Consider the following 13,116-nt stretch of genomic DNA (forward strand, 5'->3'; position numbering starts at 1 on the left):
CTATCTCTCTTCCTCTCTTCCTCTGTCTCTCTGTCTCTCTCTGTCTCTCTTTCTAGCTCTCTTCCTCTCTTTCTCTGTCTATCTCTGTCTCTCCACCCCCCCTTTCTCTTTCTCTTTCTGTCTCTCTGTCTGTCTCTGTGTCTCTCTTCTCTTTGCCTCTCTTTCTCTCTCTGTCTCTCTTTCTCTCTCTGTCTCTCTCTTCCTCTCTTTCTATCTTTCTCTGTCTCTCTCTCTACCCCTCCCTTTCTCTCTCTTTCTGTCTCTCTGTCTCTGTCTGTCTCTCTGTCTTTCTCTATTTGTCTCTCTCTCTTTCTCTCTCTTTCTCTCTGTGTCTCTCTCTATCTCTCTTCCTCTCTTTCTCTATCTCGGTCTCTCTACCTTTCCCTTTCTCTCTCTCTTTCTATCTCTCTGTCTGTCTCTGTCTGTCTGTCTCTGTCTCTCTCTTCTCTTTGTCTGTCTCTCTCTCTTTCTCTCTATCTCTCTTCCCCTCTTTCTCTGTCTCTCTCTGTCTCTCTATCTCTTTCTCTCTCTCTTTCTGTCTCTCTGTCTCTCTTCTCTCTGTCTCTCTGTCTCTCTCTCTCTCTCTCTCTCTCTCTTTTCCCTCCACCCCAAATTCTTCCCAGCATGACTGCATTTTTCAGAGCTGTGGAACAGGTTCAGAGATCACGAGTCAGGGCACTAGTTGGCTTTCGCTCATCACAGGTCAGCTGCCCGTGGCTGGGTTCCGTGTCAGCTGCTCTGACACTTGTGGCTCTTAGGTCCACGTACCGTCGCTCGGTGCCTCCGATTTGGGGGCAGAGCCTTCCTCCGCCCCTCCTGCCTCATCTTCATCTGAAACTCCCTCTCATCTCCCAGGGGGAGCTGAAAGAAAAAAGACAAAAAAAAAACATGCAAAGACAGAAACACCATTTGGGGGGCATGGATGTGGTGCAGTGGGAAAGCATTTCTGTGGATGAAGTGGAATTCTGCTTCCTGTTTGGACAAAACCGAACACGGGGTGACGTTTTCTGTTTGCACAGTTTCCCCCCCACCTCGTATGAAACACACTCGGTCCTACTGGGCCCCTGAGGGGCATATGGTGGCCCCAGACTCCAAGTGCCTGGTTCTGTACAAAGTTCGTCGGACCTGAACTGGGCCACGGGCCTCTGTGCCTGCAGGAGCTGGGGGTATCAGCTGCCCACGCCTGGCCTTTCACCGTGTCATGAGCCTCAAAGCAGTGACTGCCACCATGATGGATTCTATGGAGTGAGGAATAAGATGTATCCCTAATCATTAAGAGAGAGAGAGAGAGAGAGAGAGAAAGGGAGTAATGACTGGCCACAGGGGTCCCCAGTGGGAAGCTGGTCACTGAGGGCCGAGGGGGGTGGCGGTCAGGGAAGGGACCGCTACGGCAGTGACACAGTGAAGGGGGTCACTGTGGATGATGACGGATGCTGGAAGGAGGGAAAGTGATTAAAAATAGAACTCTCCCAGGGGGTGTGTGCTGAGAGTAGACCAAGGACCCAATGGAATGGCCTCTCAGTGTCTGTATTGCAAACCACGATGCCCCAAAGTTGAGAGAGAGTCTGGGGGAGATTGTCTGCCCTGGAGGCAGGGGGAGGGGTGGGACGGGGGGATACTGGGGACATTGGGGGCGGGGAATGGGCACTGGTGGAGGGATGGGGTTCCATCATGGTATGACTGACACTCAAATAGGAAAGCTTGTAACTGTGTCTCACAGTGATTCAATATAGTAAAATAACATAATAGGAGACAGACACCCAAGGACAGTAGAGACCAGGGCCAGAAAGATTGCCCCATGGTTGGCAGCCGCCTCCTGAGCTGGGGGAGAAGGCAGCTGGGATGCAGAAGGGGTCACTGAGTCAGGGAGGGTTGGAGGGGTCGCTCGGGACGGGAGATGTGTGCTGAGAGTAGATCAAGGACCCAACGTGATGTATATTGGATCTGTATTGATCTATATTGATCTCAGTGTCTGTATTGCAAACCCTGATGCCCCAAAGTCGAGGGAGAGGATGGGGGAGATTGTCTGCCCTGGAGGCAGGGGGAGGGGTGGGATGTGGGGATACTGGGGATATCGGTGGTGGGGGATGTGCACTGGTGGAGGGATGGGGGTTTCATCATTGTATGACTGAAACTCAAACATGAAGCTTTTGTAACTGCATCTCACGGTGATTCAATAATTTTTTTTTAAGACTGGAAGAAAAACTTCCTCAGGAACAACACTGGAAACCACAGTGCTTAAAGGGAAGGGGGAAAGGGAGGGAAGAGAAAGCAAAAAGAAAGAACTGCCTACCACAGGACAGGTCAAGAAGGACATGGGGACGTGGGTGGAGGGAAGTTGACACTGGTGAAGAAAGAGACGCGTGTTGGAACATGGTAGGACTGAAACTCAAGTCATGAATTGCATTTTCATTCATGGTGATTCAATAAAAAAAAACTATAGAAAGGAAGGATGGGAGGAAGGAAGGAAGGAAGGAAGGAAGGAAGGGGGGAGGAAAAGAAGGAAGGGAAGGAGCGTGGGATAATGGAAAGGAAGGAACGAGGGAGGGAGGAAGGAAGGAAAGAAGGAAGGAAGGAAGGAAGGGAAGGGAAGGAAGAAAAGAAGGAAAGAAGGGAAGGAAGGAAGGAAGGAAGGGAAGGAAGGGACGGAAGAAAGGGAAGGAAGGGAAGGAAGGAAGGAAGGAAGGAAGGGAAGGAAGGGACGGAAGAAAGGGAGGGAGGGTAGGAAGGGAAGGAAGGGAAGGAAGAAAGGAAGCGAAGGATGGAAGGAAAGAAGGAAGAAATGAAGGGAAGAAAGGAAGGAGGAAAGAAAGAAAGAAAGAAAAAAGAAAGGAAGGAAAGAATGGAAGGAGGAAAGAAAGACAGAAAGAAAGAAAGGAAGGAAAGAATGGAAGGAGGAAAGAAAGACAGAAAGAAAGAAAGGAAGGAAGGAAGGAATGGAAGGAGGAAAGAAAGAAAGAAAAAAGAAAAAAGAAAGGAAGGAAAGAAAGGAAAAAAGAAAGGAAGGAATGTAAGGAAGGAATGGAAGGAGGAAAGAAAGACAGAAAGGAAGGAAGGAAGAAAGAGAAAGAAAGAAAGAAAGAAAGAAAAGAAAGAAAGAAAGAAGGAAGAAAGGAAAGGAAAGGAAAGAAAGAAAGAAATCTCCCTTATCCCAGCTGGTCTTGGCTTGTAGGCAGAGTCTGAATTAGGCTTTTATCTCCGGGGGACCCTGCGGTGTCACCTGACCCATGACTAATTACTCAGAAGAGTAAAGTCCAGCTCCATCTCCAGCTCTTGCAGAACTTGGTGCTGAAGTGAAGGAAGGGGAAGTAGGTTCCTGAACATTTTCTTTACAAAAGATTTGTTTTTTTCTTTGTCTTTTTGGGTTCACACCCAGCGATGCACAGGGGTTATTCCTGCCTCTGCACTCAGGAATGACTCCTGGCGGTGCTCAGGGGACCCTATGGGGTGCTGGGAATCGAACCCGGGTCCGTCACAGTGCAAGGCAAACGCCCTAACCACTGTGCTATGGCTCCAGCCACCCCAGCTAGTGATCCACTTAAATCGTTGTGGTGAATATTGTAGTTCTAATATTTCTAGCAATGTCATTTTGGGTTATTTGTGGGTTTTTTGTGTGGGGGTGGAGGGGGAGCTTTTTGGGTCACACCTGGCAATGCATAGAGATTACTCCTGGCTTATGCACTCAGGAATCACTTCTGGCGGTGCTCAAGGAACCAGGGCAAGGTGTGAGTAGGCCATTTGCCTTGCACAAGGTCGACCTGGGTTCGACTCCTCCCGCCCCTCTCAGAGAACCTGGCAAGCTACCGAGAATATCTCGCCCGCCCGCACGGCCAAGCCTGGCAAGCTCCCCGTGACGCATTCGATATGCCAACAACAGCAACAAGTCTCACAATTTGTTGTGAGACGTTACTGGAGCCCGCGTGAGCCGATCGATGAACAACGGGAGGACGGTGCTACAGTGCTACTAGCTGGGGAAAAAAGAAGGTAAGACACCTTGAATCGAATCCTGCCCTGGAGCGGGGTCTCCTAGTCAACTGGAGGAACGTCTATAGAGGAGATTTGGTCCTTGAGTTCTCCTCTGGAGGAGTGACCTTTCCCTCTCTTGGCTGATTGGTTAATGTTCAACCCCACCTTTGAATCCCCACTGCATGACACACCAGGCTAAGAGTGGGCTGGGGGGAGCCAGAAGGAGAGTTTTCTTTTCTGTTTTGCTTTTTGGGTCCCACCCGGCGACGCTCAGGGCTGACTCCTGGCTCTGCACTCAGGAGTGACTCCTGGCGGTGCTCGGGGGGCCCTATGGGATGCTGGGGAATCGAACCCGGGTCAGCCGCGTGCAAGGCAAACGCCCTCCCCGCTGGGCTATTGCTCTAGCCCCTCTTCCTTCCTTCCTTCCTTCCTTCCTTCCTTCCTTCCTTCCTTCCTTCCTTCCTTCTTCCCTTCCTTCCTTCCTTCCTTCTTCCTTCCTTCCTTCCTTCCTTCCTTCCTTCCTTCTTTCCTTCCTTCCTCTATCCCTCCCTCTCTTCCTTCCTTCCTCCCTCCCTCCTTCTCTTTCTTTCTTTCTTTCTTTCTTTCTTTCTTTCTTTCTTTCTTTCTTTCCTTCTTTCTTCCTCTCTCTCTCCTTTTCTTTCTTTCTTTCTTTCTTTCTTTCTTTCTTTCTTTCTTTCTTTCTTTCTTTTTATTTGTTTTTGGGGTTCTACCCGGCGATGCTCAGGGGTCCCTCCTGGCTCTGCACTCAGGAATGACTCCTGGCAGTGCTCGGGGGACCCCAGGGGATGCTGGGAATCGAACTCGGGTAGGCCGCATGCAAGGCAAACGCCCTCCCCACTGGGCTCTATCGCTCCAGCCCCCTAAATACACAAATTTTTTTGTAGGAGTACTGCTATTTATTCAGCCACTGATTAGCTGATTGAATTGGGCATGAACTCCACCTTAATTTTTTTTAAAATTTTGTTTATTTATTTTTCTTGCCCCCACGGCAAAGCCTGGCAAACTCCCCGTGACGTATTCGATATGCCAAACACAGTAACAACCAAGTCTCACAATGGAGACGTTACTGGGCCCGCTCGAGCAAATCGATGAACAACGGGAGGACCGTGACCGTGACCGATTTTTCTTTTTATATTTATTTATTGAATCACTGTGGGAAAAGTTACTAAGCTTTCAGGTTTAAGTCTCGGTCAGACAATGATCTAACCCCTTTCCCTTCACCAGTACTCACTTTTCACCACCAAGAACCCCAGTATACCCCCCCTCCCACCCCTCCAAATGCCTGTGAGGCAGATGATTTCTATTTAACTCTTCTCTACATTGATTACATTCATCATTTCGACAAAAGATGCACCATGATTGTTTAGAATTTCCCCCCAAACAATCAGAATTGCTGAAAAGGCATTGAATACACAATTTTTGACTACTATTGTGATACTGGTCCCTTGTCCACCCTAACTGTCCTTTGCGTCCCCCACAAACACACTTGTGGCAAGCGTCCAACTACGGACCAGTCCTCCTGGGCCCTGCGTTCCCTGATGGCTGGCACTTTGATGTCTGCAAACAACAACAAGAACAACAAGAACAACAACAACTGTAGCACTGTCCTCCCGTTGTTCATCGATTTGCTCGAGCGGGCCCAGTAACGTCTCCATTGGAGACTTTGTTGTGACTGTGTCTGGCATATCGAATACATCACTGGGAGCTTGCCAGGCTCTGCCGTGCGGGCGAGATACTCTCGCTAGCTTGCCGGGCTCTCCGAGAGGGGCGGAGGAATCGAACCCGGCTCGGCCGGGCTGGCTGCGTGCAAGGCAAACGCCCTACCGCTGTGCTATCGCTCCAGCCCAGTTCTCAGTCTGATAACAACAACAACAACAAAAACGAAACAAAAACCAACAACCCCCAGGATCTCAAACCAGAGAAGCCGCCATGGTAGCAATGAGTCTTGTAGCAGACGCCGGATTAAGTCGAGCTGAGTTGCTGGACTGGCCACGCGAGTTCGGGTCTCAGGACTGAGCCTCTTCCCGGACTCCGGCTGAACTGCAGGCAGCGTTGGGCGCAGGGCCACGCTTGGGGTGTCAACCCAGATGTGTTCAAGACTTGGCTGGTGGCCAGCGGCTTTGAGGAAGATGCCCGGCAGAGCCAAGGCTCTGTGCCAGGTCTGGAAAGCCACCCTGAGACAGGTGAGCGCCGGGAACCACCCCCACCTCCGCCCAATGCCTTGTTTTATCCCCAGGGACTTTGGGGCTCCATCGCTGGTTGTGCAGAGGCCGCAGGTTGTGAGTGTGTCGAGGGCCAGCATGGAGCTCAGGTAAGGGGGTCCTGGCCAGTGCCCTGGGCAGGGGCGTGAAGGCTCCCACTGGGGTCCCTGTGGGTAGAAGGAGCCCCCGGCTGCCTCCCCCTGCTGGGGCTCTGCAGAGAGACTCTGTCAGCATCAGGGTCACCCTCCACCAAGGGGCGCGTGTGGACAGGCAAGTCCTGCTCCAGCGCCTGGTTCTGTTCCCGGTCGTCCCCAAAACGAACCCAACTGGGGCCGACGCAGGCCATTTCCTGGCGTGGAACAGAGGCAGAGCCACTCGGCAATCATTGGCAAAAGTGTCCAAGTTATCTCTCCCCCCATTACATGGGGTCTAGGGGGGTCCTGGGCAAAGAGTGACCGTCTCTCACGCCTCTGTCATTTCCGAGGTGCTGGTTGTGCTCCCATCCGTCTCTCTCTCCCTCTCCCTGTCTCCCTCGTCTCTCTCCCTTTCCCACTCTCTCCCTCTTTCCCTCCCTCTCTCTCCTCCTTTCCCTCCCTCTCACTCCCTCTCTTTCTCTCTACCGTCTCTCAATCCCTCTCCCTCTCTCTCCCTCTCTCCCTCTGCCTGTCACTCTCTCTCCCTCTCCCTCTCCCTCCATCTCTCATTCTCTCTCCCTCTCTCTCTCTCCCTCTCTCTTCCTCCCTGTCCACCCCATCTCACCCTTTCCTTCCTTTCTCTTCCTTTCTCTCCTTCCCTCTCTCCCTCTCTTTCTCCCTCTCCCTCTCTCTCCCTTTCTCCCTTCCTCTTCCTCTCTCCCTCTCTCTGTCTCCTTCTCTCTCTCCACCCTCTCTCCATCCCTCTCCCTCTCTCTCCCTCTCTCCCTCTGCCTGTCACTCTCTCTCCCTCTCCCTCCCTCTCTTATTCTATTTCCCTCTCTCTCCCTCTCTCTTCCTTCCTGTCTACCCCTATCTCACTCTCTACCTCCCTCTCTCTTCCTTTCTCTCCCTCCCTCTCTCCCTCTCTTTCTCCTTCTCCCTCTCTCTCCTTTTCTCCCTCCCTCTCCCTCTCTCCCTCTCCCCCTCCCTCTGTCTCCTCTCTCTCCACCCTCTCTCCCTCCCTCTCTCCCTCTCTCTCCCTCTCCCTCTCGCTCCCTCTCTCACTCTCTTTCCCCCCTCTCTCCCTATCTCTTCCTCCCTGTCCACCCCCTCTCTCCCTCTCTTCCTCCCTCTCTCCCTTCCTCTCTTCCTCTCTCCTGCTCTCTCTCCCTAACTCTTTCTCCCTTGCTAACTCTCTCATTCTCTCCCTTCTCTCTCTCTCTCTCTCTCTCTCTCTCTCTCTCTCTCCCCCTATCTCTTCCTCCCTGTCTCCCCATCTCTCCCTATCCTCTCTCTCTCTCCCTCTCCCTCCCTCTCCCTGTGTAGGGCAGGACAGCCTGCAGCCTCACCCTCTCTCTGCTTTCCAGAAACGGTCAGATCTTGCTGAGCTGGGCGTGTCTTCTCTGGCCTGCCAGCCTCTGCTTGGGGCCCACTCAGCCCAAGCCCAACTTCATCCTGATCCTGGTGGACGATCTCGGCATCGGGGACCTGGGCTGCTTTGGCAATGACACCCTCCAGTAAAGCTTTGTTTTCTTTCTTTTTTTAATTTTAATGAATCATTGGGAGATACAGTTACCCTAATTAATCCTAACCCTCCCCTAATTCTAAACCAAACCCTAATTCCTCCTAACCTAACTCTAACCCTAAACCCAATTAATCTTAACCCAAACCTTAACCCTAACCCTAACCCTACTTAATCATAACCCTAACGGTAAATCTAACCCTAACCCTAATGAATCAAACTTTAACTCTAAATCTAACCCTATTTAGTCTTAACAATAATCCTAACTCCTACCCTAACCCTCACCCTAACCCTAGCCCTGATTCACCCAACCAGTGACCCTCATTAATCCTAACCCTAAACTTAACCCTAACCCTCATTAATCCTAACCCTAACCCTAACTCTAACCCTGACCCTAATTAACCCTAACCCTAATCCTTTCTCAAAACCTAGCCCTAATTTACCCTAACCCTGATTTATTCTAACCCAAACACTAACCCTCATTAATTCTAACCCTCACTCTAATTCTCACCCGAACCGTAATTAATCCCTACCCTAACTCTGACTCAAAACCTAACCCTGACCCTAACCCTAACCCTGTCACTGTCACTGTCATCCCATTGTTTACCGATTTCCTCGAGCAGGCACCGGGAACGTCTCCATTCGTCCTAGCCCTGAGATTTTAGCAAGTGCCACAGTGGAGGCTGTTTCAGGGTCCGGGGAATGAGACCCATCATTGTTTCTGGGTTTTGTCACATCGAATACACTACGGGGAGCTTGCCAGGCTTTGCCGTGCAGGCAGGATACTCTCGGTAGGGTTCTCCGAGAGAGGGAGAACTAGACAATAAGAAGTCGCTTGGCCGCATTTGCGGCCACGCTCTTCCAAGAGCTTGGTTTTATAGTCTCTGGGTCTTGGCCATTGGTGGGATTACACGGCCCTGGGGGGAGTTGGTGGGTGTAACGCCTACATACTGGAAGACGGGGGATCTGGATGGAGGAGGTCAAGTCCCGATTCGAGCAGGCTTGGAGACGCTAACCCTAACCCTAATTAATTCTAACCCTAACCCTGCTCCAGATACAAGCCTAAATAACCCGTCCCTGACTCTAACCGACTCTAACCCTAACCTTAACTAATCCTAAACCTTACCCTAACTCTAAACCTCATCATAATTAATCTTTTTTTTAAAAAAATTATTTATTTATTTATTTTTGCTTTTTTGGGTCACACCTGGTGATGCACAGGGGTTCCTCCTGGCTCTGCACTCAGGTGTTACTCCTGGCGGTGCTCAGGGGACCATATGGGATGCTGGGAATCGAACCCTGGTCGGCCGCGTGCAAGGCAAACGCCCTACCCGCTGTGCTGTCTCTCCAGCCCCGTAATTAATCTTAACCCAGACCCTAAGTCTACACCTAACCCTAATTAATCTTAACCATAGCTGTGACTCCAAACCTAACCCGAAATACTCCTAATTCCAACTGTAACTCTAACCCTATTTAATATTAACCCTAAGCCTAACCATAATTAATCTTAACCCTAACCCTGACTCTAACCCTAACCCTAATTAGTCCTAACCCTAACCATGATTTCAAACCTAGCCCTAAATGACCCTGACCCTGACTCTACCCCTAACCATAATCCTACTTAATCCTAACAATACCCCTAACCCTACCTCTAACCTTAATTAATCCTAACCGTAACCCTGACTCCAAACCTAACCCTTAGTGACCCTAACCCTGACTCAACCCCTAACCCTAATTAATCCTAACCCTAGACCTAACCCTAACCCTAACTTTAATTAATCCTAACAAAAATTCTGAACCCACACCTAACCTTACATAACCCTAACCGTGACTCTAACCCTAACCCTTATTAATACTAACCCTAACCCTAACATTAACTTTAATTAATCCTAACCTTAACCGTGACTCCAAACCTAGCCCTAAATGACCCTGACCCTGACTCTAACCCTAACCATAATCCTACTTCATCCTAACAATACCCCTAACACTACCTCTAATCTTAATTAATCCTAACCCTAACCCTGACTCTAAACCTAACCCTAAATGACCCTAACCCTGACTCTAACCCTAACCCTAATTAATCCTAACCCTAGCCCTAACTCTAACCCTAACTTTAATTAATCCTAACACAAACTCTGAACCCACACCTAACCTTACATAACTCTAACCCTGACTCTAACCCTAACCCTTATTAATACTAACCCTAACCCTAACATTAACTTTAATTAATCCTAACCTTAACCGTGACTCCAAACCTAGCCCTAAATGACCCTGACTCTGACTCTAACCCTTACCATCACTTAATCACTTAACTTCCCGTTAATCGTCGATTTGCTCGAACGGGTGCCAGTAACGTCTCCATTTGTCCCTGTCGCGTGCTAGTGTAGCCCAATGGCATCTGTTCGCTCCGGGAACATGAAGGGCCTCAAACCAATCGTTCATGATCTTGACGAAGAAGTCTGACCATCTGGTAGGTGGGCGGCCACGCGGTCTTTTGACATCCCGTGGAATCCAGTCGGTAACAGCTCTAGTCCAACGGTCGTCTTTAAATCTCATTACGTGACCAGCCCATCTGATTTTCGACACCTTGGCAAATGAGACAGCGTCCCTGATTCTTGAACGTCGACGGATGTCGGAACTCCCGATTCTTTCTCTCATTTGAGTGAAACGTGATATTCCAAGCATAGCTCTTTCTATTCTTCTTTGGGAGACCTGAATGGCATTCTCATCTTGTTTGCGTAGGGCCCAGGTCTCTGAGGCATATGTTAATGCAGGAAGAACAGTGGAATCAAAGAACACCACCTCCGCTTTGCTGATGACATTGTTTTAATAACACCAAACATCAGCCAAGCGGCACAAATGCTGGCCGACTTTGACCGTGAGTGTGGAAAGGTAGGACTACAGCTGAATCTTACCAAGACAATGTTTATGAGAAACAGCCTCGTTCCTGACGCCCCATTCGCTCTCAACGGAACGACCATCTCCGAATGCAACAGCTATGTGTACCTAGGTCGAGAGGTCAACATGACAAATGACCTGGCACCCGAGCTGCGCAGGAGGAAGAGAGCGGCTTGGAACGCCTTCAAGAGCGTCGAAGAAATAGCTAAGAGGACGAAGAACCTCCGGCTCCGGGCACATCTCTTTGATTCCAACCCTTACCATAACCCTATTAATTCTAACCATGCCCCTAACCCTACTTCTAACGTTAATTAATCCTAACCTCAACCCTGACTCCAAACCTAACCCTAAATGACCCTAACCCTGACTCTACCCCTAACCCTAATAAATCCTAACCCTAGCCCTAACCCTAACCTTAGTTAATCCTAACACTAACCCTGAACCCACACCTAACCTTACATAACACTAACCGTGACTCTAACCCTAACCCTAACCCTAACCCTAACCCTAACCCTAACCCTAACCCTAACCCTAACCTTAATTAATCCTAACCTTAACCCTGACCCCACACCTAACCTTAAATAACCCTAACCCTGACTCTAACCCTAAACTTAATTAATCCTAAACCTAACTCTAAACAAAATCCCAATTAATCTTAACCTAAGCCCTAATTCTAACCCTAACCCTAATTAATCCTAACCACAACAATGACTCCAAACCTAACCCTAAATAACTCTAACCCCAACTGCAACCCAAACCCTATTTAATCCTGATCTTAACCCTAACTCTAACCCTCACCCTCATTAACCTTTACCTCTAACCCTGACAACCCTAACCCTAATTAATTAATCCTAACCCAAATCCTGACTCTTAATCTAACCCTAAACAAAAGCATGACTCCAAATCTAACCCTAAATAACAGTAACCCTAATTGTAACCCTAACGCCAATTAATTCTAACCCTAACCCTAACCCTAACCCTAACCCTAACCCTAACCCTAACCCTAACCCTAACGAACCCTAACCCTGACTCTAACTCTAACCCTAAATAATCCTGACCCTAACCCTGACTCTAACCCTATCCCTAATTGACCCTAACCCCATCTCCACTTTGGCCCTTTGCCCTCCTGTCTCTGAGCCCAGCCCCACCCCCTCGCATCGGACTCCCCACCCTCACCCTGTCCCTCTGCTTCCACCTCAGGACTCCCCACGTGGACCGTCTCGCTCGGGAGGGGACGAAGCTGACGCATCACATCGCGGCTGCCTCCATGTGCACCCCCAGCCGGTCTGCGTTCCTGACGGGGAGGTACCCTGTGCGATCAGGTGTGCAACTTCCTCCTCCTCCTCCTCCTCCTCCTCCTTCTTCTTCTTCTTCTTCTTCTTCTTCTTCTTCTTCTTCTTCTTCTTCTTCTTCTTCTTCTTCTCCTTCTCCTTCTCCTTCTTCTCCTTCTTCTCCTTCTTCTTCTTCTTCTTTTTCTTCTTCTTCTCCTCTTCTCCTTCTCCTTCTCCTCTTCCTCCTCCTCCTTCTTCTTCTCCTTCTTCTTCCTCTTCATCTTCTTTGTCTTCTTCTTTCTATTATTTTCTTCTTCATCTTCCTCTTCTTCCTCTTTTCTTCTTCTTCCTCTTCTTCCTCTTCTTCTTCCTCTTCCTGTTTTTCTTCATCTTACTCTTCCTGTTTTTCTTCATCTTCCTCTTCCACTTCCTCTTCTTCCTCTTCCTCCTCCTCCTCTTCTTCTTCATCATCATCATCTTCTTCTTCTTCTTCTTCTTCTTCTTCTTCTTCTTCTTCTTCTTCTTCTTCTTCTTCTCTTCTTCTCCTTCTCCTTCTCTCCTTCTCCTTCTCCTTCTCCTCCTCCTCCTCCTCTTCCTCTTCCTCTTCCTCTTCCTCTTCTTCTTCTTCTTCTTCTTCTTCTTCTTCTCTTCTTCTCCTTCTCCTTCTCCTTCTCCTCTTCCTCCTCCTCCTCCTTCTTCTTCTCCTTCTTCTTCTTCCTCTTCATCTTCTTCTTTGTCTTCTTCTTTCTATTATTTTCTTCTTCATCTTCCTCTTCTTCCTCTTTTCTTCTTCTTCCTCTTCTTCCTCTTCCTGTTTTTCTTCATCTTCATCTTCCACTTCCTCTTCTTCCTCTTCCTCCTCCTCCTCCTCTTCTTCTTCTCCTTCTCCTTCTCCTCCTCCTCCTCTTCTTCTTCTCCTTCTCCTTCTCCTCCTCCTCCTCTCCTCCTCCTCCTCCTCCTTCTCCTCTTCTTCTTCTCCTTCTCCTTCTTCTCATCCTCCTCTCCTCCTCCTCCTCCTCCTCCTCCTCCTCTTCTTCTTCTTCTTCTTCTTCTTCTTCTCCTCCTCCTCCTCCTTCTCCTCCTCCTTCTTCTTTTCCTCCTCC

The 13,116-nt window shown here is 49.3% G+C and overlaps 1 protein-coding gene across 1 annotated transcript in view; it reads left to right on the forward strand.

Annotated features, from left to right (window-relative positions):
• The first annotated feature begins 918 nt into the window (after positions 1–918).
• Positions 919–13,116, forward strand: part of LOC130017883 (arylsulfatase F-like) — a 32,214-nt gene continuing 20,016 nt past the window's right edge. The window contains exons 1-4 of the mRNA XM_056108651.1: positions 919–997; positions 3,904–3,920; positions 7,766–7,839; positions 11,943–12,064. Of these exons, the coding sequence (XP_055964626.1) occupies positions 919–997; positions 3,904–3,920; positions 7,766–7,839; positions 11,943–12,064 (292 nt within the window). The remainder of the gene's footprint in view (positions 998–3,903; positions 3,921–7,765; positions 7,840–11,942; positions 12,065–13,116) is intronic.

The sequence above is a fragment of the Sorex fumeus genome, unplaced genomic scaffold (assembly GCF_029834395.1).
Source record: "Sorex fumeus unplaced genomic scaffold, SorFum_2.1 ptg000229l, whole genome shotgun sequence".
In the NCBI taxonomy this organism is placed as follows: Eukaryota; Metazoa; Chordata; class Mammalia; order Eulipotyphla; family Soricidae; genus Sorex; species Sorex fumeus.